Source organism: Pan troglodytes, chromosome 21 (assembly GCF_028858775.2).
Source record: "Pan troglodytes isolate AG18354 chromosome 21, NHGRI_mPanTro3-v2.0_pri, whole genome shotgun sequence".
NCBI lineage: Eukaryota > Metazoa > Chordata > Mammalia > Primates > Hominidae > Pan > Pan troglodytes.
Window position 1 is genome coordinate 65,540,464 of NC_072419.2, and position 19,585 is coordinate 65,560,048.

At 39.6% G+C, this 19,585-nt stretch overlaps 1 protein-coding gene across 3 annotated transcripts in view; it reads left to right on the forward strand.

Annotated features, from left to right (window-relative positions):
* The window catches only part of ZNF831 (zinc finger protein 831), a 135,723-nt gene extending 117,821 nt beyond the window's left edge, over positions 1-17,902 (forward strand). For all 3 annotated transcript variants that reach the window (XM_054674870.2, XM_003317033.5, XM_063802687.1), the window contains 2 exons: positions 11,786-11,946; positions 12,705-17,902. In XM_054674870.2, coding sequence (XP_054530845.1) covers positions 11,786-11,946; positions 12,705-13,550 — 1,007 coding nt within the window. In that variant the 3' untranslated portion in view covers positions 13,551-17,902. The remainder of the gene's footprint in view (positions 1-11,785; positions 11,947-12,704) is intronic.
* Positions 17,903-19,585: the final 1,683 nt, after the last annotated feature.

Below are 19,585 nucleotides of genomic sequence, written 5' to 3' on the forward strand. Positions count from 1 at the left end.
AAGTTATATGCGACCTTGAGGTTCAAGTCTCCATGATCTCTTCATAGCAGAGCAGAGCTAAGTCTTGATATTTTATTCCTTGCTTTGGTCTAAAAGAACTCATAACCGGCCCCTCTATTTTTTTTTAATCAGAACCCACAGAAACCATTGAGAGGCTTTTGCTGAAAAAAAATGCCACTTGAGCTGCGTTGCTAAGGATTGCAGTTCCCGAAGTACTCTTTCTTTTGAGGTGGAAATCTTGAGAAAAGAAGCCAAGTTGAAAGCATTTCAGTGACCCCACAGTCCACCCGGTTTTCTTTTATTACAAACTTTTATACGTTTATAAGAAACATATATAAGAAAACTTTTGTAAGAAACGTTTATAAGAAAATGACACTTGTAAAATAAGCCAGAAAGCGTAGATTCTTGAGTAAATTTCTGTATGTGAAAGTTTTTAAAGAGTATTTTGGGCAATGTTTATTTCTTTCCTCTTTATCTTAGTCCTCTTGTCTTAAACAGTATTTAAGAAATGCTGTTGAATTTGGTACCTGAATAGGATTTTATATTACTGAAATATTCAAATTGACTGTTCCTTTAGTATTGTTTAGAAGAAATATCTGGGTGAAAGGAAGTTTTCTGCTTTCCAAATGCTTCACTTTCCTCTACGCCACAAAAAATAAGAGAACTGAAAGAGAAGAAAGAAAAGTACAATCGCCTAAGTACTCCACGAGATAGAATATCTAAACATGTTATGAAAACAGAACAATATTCCCCCATCGTCTTTTGCTGGTTTTCTTGTCGAATTAAGTTTTACTCGTCTGAAGTCTTGGTTTGAGCGAAGCCCTAAATGCTCCTTCAATATTTGTTGCTTCACAAAGGCTGGACTTAGAATGTTTTCTTTCCTAAGGTGATTAGAAAACCAAAATTGATGGCGCCAACTCTAATATTTTCTTTCTTGTTTCTGTTTCTAGTTTGACAAGAGCCCATTTTTCCCCCTCAGGATTAATGAAGGAGAGAAGGGGAGATCTTTCTTCCCAGCTATTATTATTGAAATGGATCAATTTCTCCTTTTTAAGGATGCAAATCTTGAGGAAAAATGAGCTCTCTCCAATACCTTAATTATATTTCAAGAAATGGGCTGTTGTTTATGAACTCATCCAGTATTGAGAAACATTGAAAATAATCATTCAAACAATAGATACTCTTGATTTCAATTTTGGCATCATATATTTCAGAAGGTATTTTCACTAATTATATTTTTTCTCCTCATATATCCTTTTGCTGTCTAAATTTTAGATACACACTTGTGGTCTAGGCACAAATATTAACGATTGATTTTAAATATGACTTTCCGCTAAATATTGTTTGGAAAAAGAAAGACAAATCTCTAAATGGGAAATCTTAAATTGATTACCTTTTATCAAAGAAATAAGAGAAATGAGTACCACTAAGAAAAGTAATTTCTGAAATAAAATGTATGATTACTTTAGAAGAGACAAACTTTCAAAAAATTGCACTAGGAAAGAGAAATACCCTGGTATGGGTTGCTAGATTTTGATAAATGTATTTTTCTGCTCTTTCGATGAGTCCTTCAGCCACATCTCTCTGAGGAACCGGGGCTGAGGCTTCATCACCAAGTCAACCCTCCTTAGATGGTTTTGTGAGGTGGCATTTTAGCGATTCCTCAGGCTGGTCACCTCAGACTCTCAAAGCAGATGAAGCGCCCTGGTGGTGTGGAGATGGGATGATTCATAACCCATCTCCTCTGTGGCATTTACCACAATACCAATCATTGTGTAATTCTGTCCTATTTTGTTTTATCTTCAGCTACGTGTATACTACAACAAGTACATAGAATAGAGCTTCTTAATTATTAGCAATAAACCTGTATTTAACTCCAGGGCAAGGCAGGGCAGGGGATGAGGGGAGACCTCTATTCTTTCCCCTTGTCTTATTTACTTTCCCTCTTAATGGAATCTTTTCTTTTGAATTCAGCACATACCTAAGGTTTTAAGTGATTGAAATATTTTAACTGGATTTTTTTCCCCCACTAACATAGTTTAGGAAAATTCCTCTGAGGCTGAAGTTATCAACGCAGCTGCCTTTCGTTGAAAAAATAGAAAAGCAAAGAAAACTGCTCAGACAGGTACTTTTCGAGGTAAAAGGTTTACCTAATCACGTTGAAGAGGTCGAATAGCTAAGTATTATGTGAGGATGGTGACGTAATTCTCTGAAATCAAGTAGATGAGAGTTATTTCTTCTTTTTATCCATTGCACTTGTGTTACTCTGCCATAAGTAGACAGAGGGAGGTGGGAGGAGACACCCTTGGTGTTTGTTGTGCCCCATCTCTCTGTCACAAATCGCCTCAAAATGTTTTCCCAAGGAGAAACAAAATGGCAGCCTGAACTCTAGGACTCCCTCATCCACTCACTCCCTCCTTGTTTCTCTGACTAGAACTAATGGCTCTGTACCATTATTTTTCCTGTAAGAATTAATAGGGAGATATTCTTTTCCTAAAGCCATTAGTTAAGTAATATTGCTTACAGAATTGCTGAAACAGGATAACATCTCCTTCCCCAGAGTGTAAATCTTAAGAAATGATGAGGCAATTGCTTAAACACATCAATTATATCCCCAAACCTGAACTTTTCTCTCTACAATTTTCATTTAGAGTTAAGAAAGTTTGAAATGAATGATCCATAAAGTAGATTCTCCTGATTCAATTTTGGCACTGAAGAATGCAAATAATATTAACAATTTTTTCCCTTCATTTAGTTTTCTTTCTTCCTCACAATTTATCCTCTCTTTATTTTAGCGCATTCTCTTCTTGTCTGGGCATGATTAAAGTTTTGGCTTACCAAAAGATTTTAAGCATACTTTCCCCACTAAAAATGTTTTTTTGGAGAAAATGGTAAGTGAAGTGTTCTTCAACTGATTGCCTTTCATCAAAGAAAGAGAAGACGAATGAGAACCATAGAGAAAAGTGGTTTCTGGGGAAAAAAAAAAACCAGATTTAAAACTATTACTGAGAGAGGCAAAGTTTCAAAAAAAATAGGATAGTACAGAAATACTCTAGATTTGGCTAGAGGTGGAAAAAATATATTTTTCTCTTCCTTTCATGAATCTCTCAGTTTTTCTGTGCCTGAAAAACTAAATTTTAGTTACTGGTGTGTGAGGATTTATCTCTGTCTTTCAGCAACCTGTTCTGATCTTCTGGTAAGAGGACTGATTTGACTTTTAGTTTTGCCTGAGCATATCCAGGTATAATACACTTTGGGGGTTTTCCTCATTATTTTGAGTCTGAATTTTAGAACCAATATGATTATGTGTCTCTTATTTTTCTTTCCAACTGATAACGCAATATCATGTTTGTTGCAAAAAAGAAAGTAGCATTGACTTATCCAAGGAAAGCCTGACAACTTCCAGCCACACTGCCCCTGAGGCCATCAGAGTTAGGTTGGCACACATCCTTCTACATCTTTCTCCACTCACAAACAAATACAGACAGACACCTTTTGTTGTTGTTTTTTACACAAAGGCTCATACCAGATGTAGTAATCGCCAATTCTTTTCTTCTTAATATGTTTTGTATATAACTCTAGGCCGATACGTATATAGATTGTTTTAATAGTGGCATACAATCCCCTAGTCTGGATGTACTACTATTTATCTGTTCATCCCTTCCTTTATCGATGGATGTTTATGTTGATGCCTGTTGTTTTTCCTACCACAACTATTGCTGCAGTACACATTCTTGCCTGATTTCCCAAAGAGCAATTGCTGGATCAATGGTTTTATACTTACTTATTTCACCTTATAAGATACCACCAAATTACTTTTCAAAAACGGACTTACTCTCCCATCAATATTTTTAACAGTATTTTTAAAAAGAAACTTTGCTTCAGCAAGAGAGCAAACAAAGCCACGGTGAAGCTTTGCTATCAGAGTGGGCGGCGCATGTGAGTTTCTTAAATAACAAGAGGTCACCACCAAGCGGCCTCTCATTAGCAAATTCAGGCCACAGATGTATTGGGTAGCACAATGCTACTGTCGTTTTGAAAACTAATTAGTTATGAATGTTTGAAAGCATGTGAAATACAGATTTTTATTTTTCTCCTGAAAAACAAACAGATCTGGTGAGCTGGACCCTCCGGCCTTCATTGTCTCAGTTGGCTGGAGCTAGGGGTCAGCCGCCCCTGGGGCCTGGGCTTGCTGTTTGGCCATCCCCAGGCAGGCACCCGAATTAGCAATTTGTCTGGCTCCTGTAGCATTTGAGTTTGTGATCTTTGGTTTAAACTGGGGTTTCTCAACCTGGGCACTGCTGACATTTGGCGACACTCCATTATTTGTTGCAGTGTGGGATGTGTAGCAGGGTTGTTGGTCTCCACCCACAACATGCCAGGAGCATCCCCTCCACTCCGAGTCAGGACCACCCAAAATTTCTCCAGACATCACCCTTGCTTCGGAACCACTGGTTTTTAACAAACCCACAAAATGCATTTTCCTCAGTCAATTTTGAAATAAACTGTTCAAAGACTGTTCCTGGGCAGTTTTCATTATTTCATTTGATGAAGGAACACTGTTGAATTCTGTACACGACCAAGCTTTAAAGTCACTGAAATGTTTCAAATCAGCCCCATTCACTGAATTTGGAGAAAGTATCTGAGAGGAAAAAGTGATCAAAACTCGTTCCTTTCATCTCAGGAACAGAAATGGAGAGACAACGGTGATTACAGATGGTTTCTGAAGTAAAACCTTTACCTAATTACACACACATAAAAGATACCATTTCTAAATACTGTATGAAGAGGGTTGAATACATCTCTGGCACAAAGGTAGACATTGGCTTTGTTCACTTTGGTTTTCTTCAGTGGTTTCTTTTGTTTGTTCATCACGGGCCTGGGCGAGCTCACCTCTCCCTCCGCAGTCTGTCTCCTTGGGCTCACATAATCCTCCTCTGAAGGGATTTCTGAGGTATTTGGAGCCAGCAAGAGGCCGGGGATGGGTCTGGGGGTCTCTCCAGAGCCCTCTTCTCTCTCTGTGCCTTCACTCTCCTTCTCTGACAGGACTTCCGACATCTTTTCTCATTAGAATTAATGGAGAACTATCCCCAAAGCTATTAAGTCATAGTGCTCTGAAATTGCTGAAACAGAATAATTTCTCCTTCATTCTAGGGTGTAAATCTTGAGGAAAGATGAGATGCTGTTTCAGGTATATCGATAATGTCCCAGGGAAGAGACCCACATAGACAATTTTCATTTAGCAACAAGAAACTTTTAAAAGAATGTTACACAAAGTATATCAGCCAGTTTCTTTTTGGCTTTCAATCTTTCAAATGGCATTTTCTTTTTTATTGTCTTTTTTCCTTCTCTAATTTCATAATCCTATTTTCACTCTGTATTTTAAGGGCACACACTTGATGTCTGGACACGACAGAATTTTTAAAGCAAAATTTTAAACACCGCTTTGCACTGAATTCAGGATTTCTGTGAGGGGAGGGTGGTTATCTTGATTGCCTTTCATCAGAGAAATAGAAAAGAGATGAGAATTACTAAGAAAAGTGGTTGTTGAAGTAAAAGATTTGTTTGTGATTACTTAGAGGCAAACTTTCAAAAGATTGCATTAGGATAGTGCAGAAATACCCGAGGCTGTACTTGATAAATCCATCTTTCTGGTCCTCTCCCCCAACCCTCCCTGCCTGTGCAGCTGAAGTTGGGGCTGCTTCTCACTGCTCACCGCCCACTGACTTCTGATTATTTTTTGATTGGCATTGACATCCAGCGTCTCCCATTCTCTCTGCCTGAGAGGAATAAAACCTCTTTCTTCCATCATTTTTAGCCATTTTTTTCGTAAAGAGGCTTCATAAACAAAAAATGTAATAGGATTGCAGAAACAAATGAATTTACTGTCAAAGAAACTTTAGCATAACGTCAGGTATGCAACAGAGACTTAAAGAAAATTGGTTGAATAATTACATGAATAGATGATTCAGACTTAGAAAGCCATCCAGGACAGGGGTGATGTCAGATGATTTACTGTGTGCATAGTTTTGCTCTTTTCCATAGATATAGGTTGGGTTGGGGTCCTATTTCATGGCCACCCAGCACCTTCGTGCTTTTTCTTTCATGCTATTTACTATATTTGCTTGGTGAATTTTTTATATAATTATTTGCTTACTGAATTTCTCCCCCATTGAACTATAATTATCATGTGGGTGTGTCTGCCTCGTTTTCCACAGAACAAATGCCCTGTGTTTAGCATAGTTCTTGGCACGGTTGTTGGTTGTGCTTGGTGCTCAGTAAATATTTAGGCTCAATAACATAGGCTCGAAAACAGGCTTAAAAATATTTGAATAAATAACTGTCCACAAAGTTATTACTTTTAGAGATCTGCCCAGCTTTCTTTAAGTAATTGCTAGCACATTGTGGATCTGTTAATTCCAGGGATGCTTCTAAACAATTTAATCACAGATTAATTAATAGTCTAGGAAATTACTCCTATATTCTTGTTTATATTTGCAGCTTGCTTAGAAGGTTGATTTTATAGACTCATTTTTAACCCTTTTTTTAAATAATAATTCAGTCTTTGGAATCCACATTCATGGAGTTTTGGTGTATTGGGACAAACCAAAAGAAATATATCAAATTACTTACATTTTTAGTTAATGATATTTGAGCAGTGCGTTTATAGCATTTTAATAAGGCCTAGACATTAGGCAGCTGGAAGAAGATTTGGCATTAAAGATGTCTACAGTTATGTTGTAAGTTTCATCATGTTGTTTATTTATTTCATTTTCTTTCTAAGTATTTTACAGTTTCCTGTAGCCTTTTCAAGATGGCCACATTTAAAATTGCTGTAACACTTTAAGTGGCCTCTTCCTCTAAATGCAGTCTGGCAATTATTTCTGAGGGAAGTTATTAAAAACACAGCCTTTAATCAGGGAAAGAACAGCACGGCACAGAGAGCTGTGATGAGAGATGGTCTCTCTAATAAAAGTCCCATAATTGTGTAAGAGCGATCGAATTTCTGAAGATGGCATTAAGACAGTGGAGTTTGTAATTTCTGAGGATGTAGGAAGTGATTCATACAGTGTGATGCTGAAGCCTCAATGGAATCACATTCTGTGATTTAAAATTTGGCCAGGGAACTACTTCCTTTTTGAAAAGGGCCATTCATTTAAAAGCAAGTTAGTGTCCTTCCTCAATAATCCAAATCAGTTTAACACACTTCAGTGACATTATTTGAGCATTTTTCACAATTATTAAAGATAATTCACTTTTCTCTGTAGACTGCAGGGTCAAAAACAAATTAGATCAGTGGATTTTCTTCCTTTACTTTCATAGATGAGTCAGAAGTTATTGGTCAAATGTGCACATGACCTTTCTACTTAAGCTTAAAAACCAAAACAACCTGTTGGGAAGACATTTGGCCAATCTGATTATTTTCTCTACACTAATTGGTTTTACTTCTTCATTGAATTGAATGAATTGCATGGTTGTTTTGTCACTGTGGGGACAGAGCTTAATTCACTTAGAGTGAGCACTTGTGCTTGGTGAACGATGAGGCTAAGGAAATGCGTATCGTCACCATTAATTTTTGATAATTTTTCATGGGTGAGAATGAAAACATATCCTGAATCCACCCCTTTTTTCCCTTTCTATTTCTGGTGCCCTAGTCAAGCCATCTCATCTGGCCCCTGGATTATCCTAGTAAGCTTGTAACTGTTTTTCCCACCTCTCCTCACCTCTCTCCCGAGTTTGGCTTCAAAATTTAAACTTTTTACCACAGTCACTTGTACCCCACAAGATCTGAGTCCCTGTTGACTTCCCCACCATCATCTTGCCCCTGCCCCTGCATTCACGACTGTCCTTCCACATTGGCCCCCCATGGGTCTCTTGCTCCCGCAAGCTGCTTTCCCCTTTAAGGTCTCTGTATTGTTCCTTCTTTTGTCTAGAACATCCTTTGTGGACTTGTTCTTTCTCACTCTGAAGGTCTCATTTCTGATGTTGCCTTTCTGAGAAGTCTTCCTTGACTATATAAAACAGTCGTCCCTGGCTACTCTTTGGATTAAGCCCCCTCATTACTCTCTTTACTACCCCCTGCTTATCATGAGTCTGTAGTATGCTCCCCTCCATTTCTCATTAGTGTCTGGAATAGCCTCCTGTTAATTGTTACTGCCTGTAATACTCTCATTTTCACTCTCGGTAATATCCCCGTCCTCGATTTATTTCCTTTGCGACCCCATCACAATAGGCGTCTGCTTCCTTGTCTTTGCTTCTCTTTCCCCATTACAGTAGAAGCTCTTGAGGGCCAGCGTCACCTTTGTTTTGTTCTTCTCAGACTCTTCAAGGTGGAGCATGGTGCCTGGGTCATTGAAGGGGCCCAGGATGTGGTTGTTGAACAGGTGAATGGAGTACCAAAAGCCTGGTTCTGTGCCATTAGATTACCTGAGTACACGGGAGGGTCAAGAAAGATTGTGTGGAAGAAAAAAGCATTGCTATCTTTCCCAAACTGTGCACTTCTCTACGGATTTTCAAAGTTGATTTGCTCAGGATTAGCACACTTGGTAATCTAGTAACTTACCCCTTGAGATATAAGAAGTGGAACTGTTCTTTTGGTTTAAGATGGAGGATGGAACACATTTATTTACCTCAGCTTTTCTCTAAAAACCCACAAGAGGTTAGTAATTAAAGCTGTTTTTAATGTATAAGCTCACAAGGAGAAACGACTTGGAGAAGAAATGATGCCACCAGTTTGAAAACTGGAGTGCAGAGTCTGAGTGGGAACTGATGTAGCTGACCCCAAGGAATGGAATCCTGATTTAACAGTGAGAAGACTCCGCACAACTCAGACATTCATGGTACCAGGTGTGGCTGAAAACAAGATTGATTGAAAGACTAAGAAGCAATCAGACTTCATTCCCACTCCGTTTCTACTTCTCAGAGCTTGGTAACTTCCCTCACCCTTGGAGAAGACTAGGGGCTTAGTCTCTGGACAGCATACAAAATGCTGGGGGACACTTGGCCTAATTAGTTCAGCAGGGGAGTGAGGGGACTAGATTGAAAATGGGGTTTGAGCTAATGTGAATACTGCATATGAGCCCCCAGAATCTCTTCTCTAATTTTGACTCCAGAATGCCGGCAGCCTGGCTTCTATTTTCCAGTCAGGAGACCCGAGGACTCTTCTTGTAGAAGCTGACCAGTACACGTGGAGACCTGCAGATAACTACTTCAGGGTTCCCACTGAAACAGGGCAACCACATAACCTAACGGTAGGGCCCATGGTTGACAGATTGCACTTGTAAAGAACACCAAGTCAGCTTTTTTGTGCCCATTTCCTAAACATAAGCAGCTAAGATTGCTGTATTTCTCAGGAAAGCCACCAACCTAAAGAGAGAAATAAAAACAAATCAATGGAAACAAAGGAACTTGGAAGAGGGACTATGTACGGGGAGGCAAACTTCAACAACGACAACAACAACACCCATTATTAACATTGCGGGGGTAAAAGAGAGGATGTTAGAGCTATGAAGTAAGAACAGGATGCTATAAAAAAAGGACATGGGAAAGAACTCTTAGAAATTAAAAGCATAATAGCAGAAATAGAAACTCATTGGAATATAAAGTTGAGGAAATTCCCCCAAAAGTGAAGCAAAAAGACCAAGAAATAGAACATCAGAGCGAAAAGATAAGAAAAATAGAAGATTATACCAGGAGATCCAATAACCCAATAAGGGCAGTTCTAGAAAGAGAGAGAAGACAAAACAGAAGGGAAAAAAAATCAGAAATAACAGGTAAGTTCAAGAGTTATATTGTACAACATGGTAACTATAGTTAATGACAATGTTTTGTATTCTTAAAAATTGCTGAGAGTATAAGTGTTCTTGCCAAAAAAAGATAAGCCTATGGGCTAATACATACGTTATTAATAATAAGCTAATTTAGCCAACCTACAATGTGTATATATTTCAAAACAATGCATTGTACATGAGGAAGGAAAAGGAAATAAAGAAAAACAGAACCACATTTTTCTAAAACCTGAGGACATGATTCAGATTAAAAGAATTGATTGAGTGCCCAGGCAATGAATGAAGATCGACCCAGGCTGTGGTGACACCAGAAATAAAGAAGAGCCTCGGGGATTCCAGAGAACGACATACAAAAAGATTTCATCCAAAGGACCATGAATCATAAATCATATTGTCTCCAGACTTTTCAACAACTGGAACACAATAGAGCCATGTCTGCAACCCCAAAGGGAAATGATTTCTGATTTTGAATGTCATACCCAGCCAAGCTGCCAATTACATCTAAAGAGTTATACTTCATGTACCCTTTCTCATGAAACTACTAGAAGTTTTGTGTTAGGAAAGCAGGAGTGTAAACCAAGAAAAAAGAAGTTGTAGAGGTTCAGGAACCAGGAAAGAGGCGAAGAGAATCAGCACAGCGGGGATGAAGGGAGACCCCAGGGGCACAGCCATGCTGCAGAGAAACATGGTCCACTTGGAGCAAATCAGAAAGTTTCAAGGAAACATTTCTCACAGAATGAAATGAAACCTCAGACAATTGGAGAGGTGGTTGGAAAATGATTTTAGAAATGAGTCCATAGAAAACTCAGCAAAATTTTTAAAAAGCAAAATCGTCATTAATTCCAGGGAAAGCCGTTTTTGCAAGAAAGGCAACATAATAGTAGTATACTACAAGATTCAGTGCTGACAGGTATTCTCCTAAACATACTAATATAAACATGGAATATTCGCCTAAATGAAAACAGGCCATAGGGGTTAGAGAACTGTTGAGAAGATAGAGAGGTAGAATGTGTGCTTGTGTGGGGGGTCATGAAGTTTGAAGAGGAGGAGAGCTGGAAGAAGAGGGAAACCCTCCTCTCTCCCCATGAGAAGTCACAGCTACTACTTCCACAAGATGTAGTTCTATAACAATGTTATCAGACATGAAGGAGCTAAAAGTCAAAAGACTCCCGAATGGGAAAAGATGGATGGGTTGGCAGGGGTTGCAGTTTTTCTTAATACACAGTTAGGCTTGACTTTTCAGACTGCACATGTGTACCTTTCATCAAAATAAAAGCAAATTTAAAAGTGGGTCTAGTGCTTCTTCTCTAGTGACACAGTCGTTTTAAGATATTTCTCTGATCTCATATCATGATGGAACCTGCCCTCTCTGAAATTTTGTGATCCTTTTGACTGGTATGCCAGGTCATCAGTGCGGGTGAAGGATGAAGGAAAGACAGGTATGAGAAGTGCTGTTTTGTGGATATTGTCAGGGCCCTTCTTTCCTTCCGCAATCACAACAATAACCACCACAACAAAACAACAGCATCACAAAAGCCAACCTCATCCCTTGCTGCCCAGCACTCTAGTGGGAATTAAGACATGGTTTATATTTCTGGGTTCCCACCATGCATCGAGTGAAACGTCTATTCTGACTACTTGGTAGTATGTCAGAGAATTCAAGCTGATCTAAAATTTACCTAAACAGACATGACCAGGAATACAACTCTGATGAGAAGAAGCAACATGAAATATAGATATATTTTATGATATGTATCATTCAGGGATTTTTCTACTTTGAGAATTGGTTTTGCCATTTCCTTCCTTCATAGAGTGGATATATTTTATTTGACCAAATGTGAATTGGTTGGAGATAAATTGAGTTCTTGCACACACCCTGTGAGATGAGGGTTAATGAGCTCAGAGGCGATCAAGAAGTCATGGACAACCTCCCAGGAAATTACTCTTTGCTAATTTTATAATTCCAGTCGTATGTAAATGTGCCTCTCCCCTTGCAGGTCTGAATCTGCAAGAGGAGCCATCTTGTGCCACCTCAGAATCACCTCCTTGTTGTGGGAAGGAAGAGAAGAAGGAAGGTGACTGCAGACAAACCTTAGGAACCCTCTCTCTTGGTACAAGTTCAAGAATTGTCAGGGAAATGGACAAACGAACTGTGAAGGTGGGCATGATGATTTTGAGCTGCCTCTACCTATTCCTGGTCTAGATGTATAGCCCTGCTTGTTCTTGCTGCTCTTGTTCAGTGTGGCAGAACTTGCTCGGATCACCTTATGAAGATTCGTGGCACAGAAAGCCCATTAAGACAAACAAATAACTCAAAACATTCTGTATCGAATGAGTAGCTTTGGTAGTGCAAACATTGGGATGATTTCTGATGGTTTCTTTAAAAAAAAACCCAAGTATGTTATTACTGCACACCTGAATAGAGAGATGGCTGACAGACGCCACTGCAACATGAAGCCCCCCCAGACAGATTGTGGGGCTGGGTGTTGAAAACCACTAAAATATGTATCCAGACCACACTTGGAAAAACACTCACCTGGAAAAAACAAAAAAAACAAAAAACCCTTCAACACACGGTCCTATAAAATAGTACATCCGCTTCATGAGCGGTAGTGACTTAAAAAAGGAAGCTGAGAACTGGTTAGATAATTGAGTGGTTTTGTTTTTCACAAAGCCAGATAAAAGCACAGGATGTCAGCAACCTATTTTGTATCAATCAGGAGCTTTATTCGAGTTAATGCACCAATTAGTTATTAATGGAAACTTATTGAGGGCGTCATATTGAAGTTCACGCTTGGTAAAGAATCATTAAGACCTCAAGACCTGTTTTCATTGAGGACCACGTTTCTGACCACATTTTTCTTTGTACCAATTAACCTTCCCCCCCCCATTTTTTTCCTTTGCACTTTGTTGCAGGATATTTCTCCATCTGCTGGTGAGCATGGTGACTGTACTACTCACAGCACTGCTGCCACATCAGGATTATCTCTGCAATCTGACACCTGCCTGGCAGTGGTTAATGACGTGCCTCTACCCCCTGGCAAAGGTCTTGACCTTGGGTTGCTGGAGACTCAGCTGCTGGCCTCCCAGGATTCAGTCTCAACAGATCCCAAACCATGCATCTTCTCAGATGCTCAAAGGCCTTCTTCCTTTGGGTCCAAAGGAACTTTTCCCCACCATGACATTGCTACCTCTGTGGCTGCCGTTTGTATTTCTCTGCCAGTGAGAACAGATCACATAGCCCAGGAAATTCACAGTGCTGAACCACGAGACCACAGCCAGACTGCAGGGAGGACTCTGACATCAAGCTCCCCAGACAGCAAAGTCACAGAAGAGGGCAGAGCACAGACCCTCTTGCCAGGGAGACCTTCATCTGGACAAAGAATTTCAGATTCGGTTCCACTGGAGTCAACTGAAAAAACTCATCTTGAAACACCAGCTTCAGGACCAAGTTCAGCTAGTTCACACCACAAGGAAGGGAGACACAAGATGTTTTTTCCTTCCAGAGGCCAGTATGGGTGTGGGGAAATGACTGTCCCCTGCCCCTCTTTAGGAAGTGACGGTAGGAAACGTCAGGTATCTGGATTAATCACTCGGAAAGATTCTGTGGTTCCTTCTAAGCCAGAGCAGCCCATAGAAATTCCTGAAGCCCCTTCTAAATCCCTCAAGAAGAGGAGTCTGGAAGGAATGAGAAAGCAAACTCGAGTAGAGTTCAGTGACACCAGCAGCGACGATGAAGACCGATTAGTTATAGAAATATGAAGCTTCCAGAGAAACATGGTGTCTTTGGTCAAAAAGACTGTTGACGCTTCACAAGTAAATGTTGTCAGGCTGGCGGAAGAACTAAACTCTATCTGTGAAACACCTACAGATTAGGAAAGCCATTTTGAGTTATTTACAAGCCAACTCCAACCAACTTCTGACCCCCAACTCAGCCGCAGCGTTCTCCAGCTCCCCTTGGGAGTGCTCTGCTCATCTTCAAATGGTGCCAGGCAGGGCAGACATGGCAAGGAAGCAAACTCTGCAAATGGTCAACGTGCACAGTGACTGGGCCTTGACTCCCAGCCTCGTCTTCTGCACCTGTCCCCCACTGCCTCTCTGCAATCAAATGGCACTAACCAAGAAAGCCACCATCAACACATTTCTCCACAAGTGGACCCCACACAGTCGAGGCAACTGGCTTTCTCCATTAGTAAACTGAGGGTTTGCTTCCAAGGTGGAGAGCACACTTGGGATAATTGGAGTAGCTTGACAAAGAGACGGGGGGTGTGAACTGGGCACAAAGATACTTCTGTTCATTTTGGAGACAAAATTCAGATACATTAAAAAACTGAAGCTTGTTCAGAGTAATTCACGTCCTTAGTGGAGTTGTAAATACACTTCAAAATGCCTATGATCCGGTGATATGCTGATTACTTTTAAATGTTGCACAAATGGTCAATACTTATTTATGGTCAGATGATGCAAGCACATGCTCTTGTGCCTGGTGCGTTTGCTGTGGAGATCTCTGAGACTGTCGGTTTTTCTAGTTCTTGCAAAGGAACGGTGTTAAAAGTTAATAGAACTGTCTCTCTGTAATGAGTCATTTTTTGAGAGGGAAAAATTCACTTATTTTCCTCTGATTCTTCTTGTCATATTGTGCTCTGAGCAATTTCAATTAGAGGGTTACATTTTAGTAATCTGTACAGCTTCAACTGATGCCTGCTCGTCGTGACGGGAGCCTTTTAGATTTCCTTCAGAAGCTTCAAGGATACAAAACTAATTGGAGTTTTGACGCTGTTTTACATCTCGGTAATTTTATTTTCGGGGCTTAGTGTTACTTTGCTGTCAAATTAAATCAGCCTCTGTATTGTGCACGTCAGAACTGCACAGATAAAATTCCCCAGTATTCCAAGCCGGTGCGCCCCTGTGCAGAAGAAAACAGATCTACGTCAGCCAGCCCAGGGGGCAAAGCCTCAGTTCCACTGCCTTCCTCTCCCCCTCCTTCCACGGGAGAGGAGAAACTTAAAGAGGTTTACATTGCTGCATTTCAATAAAATTTTATACTTGCTTTTGGTATGATTTTGTACAATTTGAAATTTGTAGCTGAGCTCTTTTGGTGTAACTTTGATGTAATGATGTTCATGTGACATCTTGTACTTCAGAGACACAGCAGCAATGCAGAGCATCTCACACATGTGAATACACTTCAGTCAGTCTGTGCCTGTGACTAAGTATGGTCAAATTTCAAGTATCTTCATGTGAATTTTCCAATTTTGGTGTTTTTCATAGAAAACTTCAATGCCAGACCAGCTTCCCTGGTTACTTAGCATATATTTGTGACCATTTCATATGCACTCATAAATATCCAAGGATTTCAGGCCCAGCCAAGAAAAACATAAGAAGGGAGGTGAAAAGGATGTTGGACATTCACTTAGTGTACTTTTTAAACCCAACAAAAGTGATGTGGTGATTATCTCCCTTTTTGAAGGATTCATGCCACTGTAATGAGAGAGGCAGTGTAGGCAAATGGTCTGAGCCTTGGATGGAGATTGAAGTCCTGACTTTAGCTGGGAGATCTTGGTTAAGAGTCTTTCTGTACCTTAGTTTCCCTAAGTGAGAATAAGAGAGTTGAACAAGATGAATGTATCTCCAGGTTCCAATTTTTCTGAGAATGGTTGATAGAGAAGCTGCTCTCTCCTTAAAATGCATGGACTCAATGGCTTGAAGATATTCCCCATGGGGAACCATTGCCACGGAGGCCTTGCATGCAAGAAGTTTGGGTGGGGACAGTGAGGAACTGACACACAAGCACCTTCCACCAATTATTGCTGTGAAGAACCTGAGCCTGAAGAAGCTCCATCTAATTTTTTCCCCAGAGTTCCAGATTTTAGGGTGCAATCATCCAGCCTATACATGTGGCTCATAGTTCAAAAAATTAAAAGCAAAACCAGAAGTCTCCAGTAGGAATGGAGAAAACCTATCTGTAGGCTGAACTGGCACCTTTGTCTTAGGAGGCACTGGTCAGGGTGCCTCCTTTCTGGGTGGCTACTGTGGAATCAATGGGGTCACTGGCTGTAAATCAGTAAGTCATAGCTCCAAACAGCACCAACTTCAGGATGATGGTGGAAGCTCTGTCCCTCTAGGAGCCACCGTTGCCAGCTGTCACATCCCAACCTAGGTCAAATATGGCGGAATATTGATTTCGTCCCTAACTCCCTGTATCTCTTACAAAGGTAAAGCAGGTAGCCAAGCCACCTTGCTTCCCTGGTCTTTGCCTAGTGGCTGGCAATGTTTACAAGTGTACCTTACTTTATATCAACATGAATTTGTGAAAAAGCTGTATGTCAATGGATTTTTTTAAAATTAAAAATGTATTTTGAATGACCCTAAGGGAGCTGGCTCTTAAAAAGCATCCTAAGGTAAAGATTTTTTTTAAATGAAGAATCTTTTTATAAAGCAATGAACAATCTCTGATTTTATAAATCTTAATTTTCCTTTGGGTTTTCTTAAAGTGAAATACAATTATAAGAATACATTTTAAGGGTAACATTAACAACCTAGAACCCAGTTTGGGTTACTAAAAATAAAATGTCAGTATTATCAATTGATAACTACCACAGTTTTATACTCTGCAAGTGTGTACTGCATGATGGTTAAGGAAAAACAAATTTATTTTAGAACAAAGCAAACCAGAGTTTAAAGATCAGGGATTTCCTTCTTTCCCCAATGCTAATTTTCCCAGTGTTAATTTTATTATATCTTTAGGTAAGGGTCTTAACCAACTGATGCCTCAGTTTCTTCCACAGAGAATAGTTAGAGGGATGCTGTCATGAACTAAGGGAAGGGCACTGAATTTTTTTTGCCAATCTCAAAAGTGACATTTCCCCATGATGTTCAAGACTCACCAGGTTTCTCTCTCCACCTGTACCTACACCCAGCTAGATCTTGTCGTTAAAGATGTATGGAGGGAAGAGGTTTCAATCCTTCCCTCCTTGGCAACCTACATTGTTAAGTGACTCAAAGTCATGTGATTTTTGGTGGACAACTGGAATCCTCCTTCTTGTAAAACACATTGAAAAACAGCTCATCTCTCCTGTTAGGCTTAACCCTTGCGATTTGAGACAAAGCTAATAACCCCTTTGGTTCACATCTCACAGTAACCAGGAGAACCTATGGTTCATTTGCCAAGTGATTAAAAAAAAAAGATGGAGGAGGGTGTCTCTGAATTTTAATGGAAACACTGCCAATAGCATGGTGGGTAACCTAGGGCAAGACAGACTTTTTCTTCCTGAAATCACTCTTCTAAAGCTGAGACCGGAAGAGGAACCTTGCAGAAGTGCACTGTGACCACAGTTCTTGGCATGAAAGATAAACAATTTGCAGTCTCATGCCAAAAAGTATTTCCTTGCATTTACATTCATTACTTAGAATGATCACATTATTCATTTTTTTCCCCAGCACAGAAATTTGCATTTTGCACAAAATTTGCCTGGTGCAGCAGATCTTTATAGTTATGGAAACTGTCATCATTATCGGAATGTGCTGCTGCTCAACTCCCCAGACATAATTTAATATGGTGAGGAGAATATGACCTGCCTGGCTCTATGGGTGATCATATTTCTACTACTGCAGCAAGCTGGGCTTGTGTATTTTTCCTCACTTCAGTTGTTCTTCCCATAGTTCATGTAGGGAGGCACTTTGGCTTTTGAAACACTACATTTCTCAATATTTAAGCACAATTTATTGTCCTTATTTTTCAGAACCCATTAAATATAAGGGTCAGAACCCAGAAAATCTTATGTGCTGGATTTCTACCCTGTATGATTCTTTTCGTCCATGCTTTGCACTTATGTAGGAATATACATAATTTGGTCTGAAGAAGTATAGGAACAGTTGAGCACATTACTTCACCACTGGAAGAATAGGAACCAGGGAAAAGCATCAGCCTCTGCCACTTGGAGCACTAGAGGATGACGGAATGTCTTGTATATGCGGTCAGCTGTTCAGGATTTACTACTCAATTGGTTGTTCACAATCAGGGAAATGATTGGCTTCTTGGTTGTTTGTTGAACTTTCTTTCTTTATATGGTTAAATTATTTTGTTTTGATAAAAATAAAACTTAAAATGCAAATGTCTCACGTGATTTGTTAACATTTTAACCAAAACCCCTGCAAATCATATGCTTTATGAATTGGACATCTGATTATTCCTAATCATTGACCCAATGCCTCGTTGGCCGTATTGGTATCCCATTCCACTCAACAAAGGGATTAGGTCATGTCAAATGATCTCACTTTCTTGTGGTGCTTCCTTTTCACACATAGCTGGTTTGTCATTATCTGCCGTATTTTATAGTCTGTAACTTAGGAATCTGGTTTTAGATTCTTAAATGTAGCGAAACTCTGAAGCCACAGGAGGGCACGAACCACAGTGCAATAATCCAGAATCTTTTCCCCTTGGATCTGATGTTTTCTGGACATTTAGCATTATTCATTAACAGAGAAAACATCCTTAAATCAAAATCATAGCTTCTTATGAAGGTGATTTATGTACTCCTTGCAAGAATAAGTAGACTTACTTTTACAGCCCAACACAATGTTATTAGTCTATTTACATACCTCTTGAAGACACTTGAAGTCAGTGGGGCACAATTCATTGGAGGGAAAAGTGGGATTGAGGATATGGAAGGAACAGGTATACTAATTGATGGCTGTTAATAGCTTTTTTTCCCAAACTCACCAAACTGTAATCGCCGTTATTATAATTAATCTATTTGTTCCAAACTTCAGTCATTTGAGAACCATCTTAATGCTTTTTGCCATATGTATCAAGATGCCACATGTGGGTATATTTTTTACTTAATACTTTTATTTAAATTATCTCTGTGTTAAAGAAGCAATTATTGCCCTAAGCAATAACGTCTATGAAAACTTGTTGAATTTTCTAGTTAAGCATATTTTCAAATGTGCATTAAAATGTAGTAAAACTATCAAAAATTGTTCGTGTGCCAGTTAAATATCATCTTCATATTACCAGTGGTCTACCCAGTGCACTTGGGTAAACATTGAGCTAACCTAAACAGTATGTTTGCTGTTAGGTTTTCTAGTTATTCTAGCTTCTATGAAGCAGAGCTCTGTCTCCATTTTTTCTCCAAGGCAATAGAACTGGTGACCACAAACAGAATTGTGGGATTATTGGGCAAGTTTCTTTGGTCAAACTGTAGAGTTAAATAACTGACATTTCAAATCAAAGGATTTTGGTCTCAAAGGAATAATCACATAATGTTTTGTTGCATAAATATGTTTTTTGTTTGTTTGTTTGTTTGTTTTGGTGTTTTGAGTGTTGGCTGATTAGTCGGTGAGTACAGAATGATGTATAGGAATGCATAGTTAGGAATTCATGCCCAACCAGAAGCACCGACATAAGTTCTGCTGAAATAACTGCTTCCATACTTCTAAATGTGAGGGAAATGGATTTGGCTGTACTAAGAACCACAGAGAGCAACTTTCAAGTCTCCTTAGTGTCAGCTTGTTGATCTTTGGTCTGTGTATGCAGAAAGAATTGCTCAGTGGCATCTGCGACCTTTGTTTCCAGTGGTGACAGACACAGTCTGCCTTCAGTTTCCTTCAGTTTCTGCCAGAGGCAAATTCAACAGCCTCTACCATTGAGCATCTTGGGATTAGTCCATGGCTATTTCAGCCCAGAAATAGGTGAATTATTTTTCCGTGTGAGGTATGAGTGAATGGATATCTCATTCCTATTGGGAATGAGAGGTTTGTACCTGCAGCACCTGGGAAAGAGTGGCCCAGTTCTG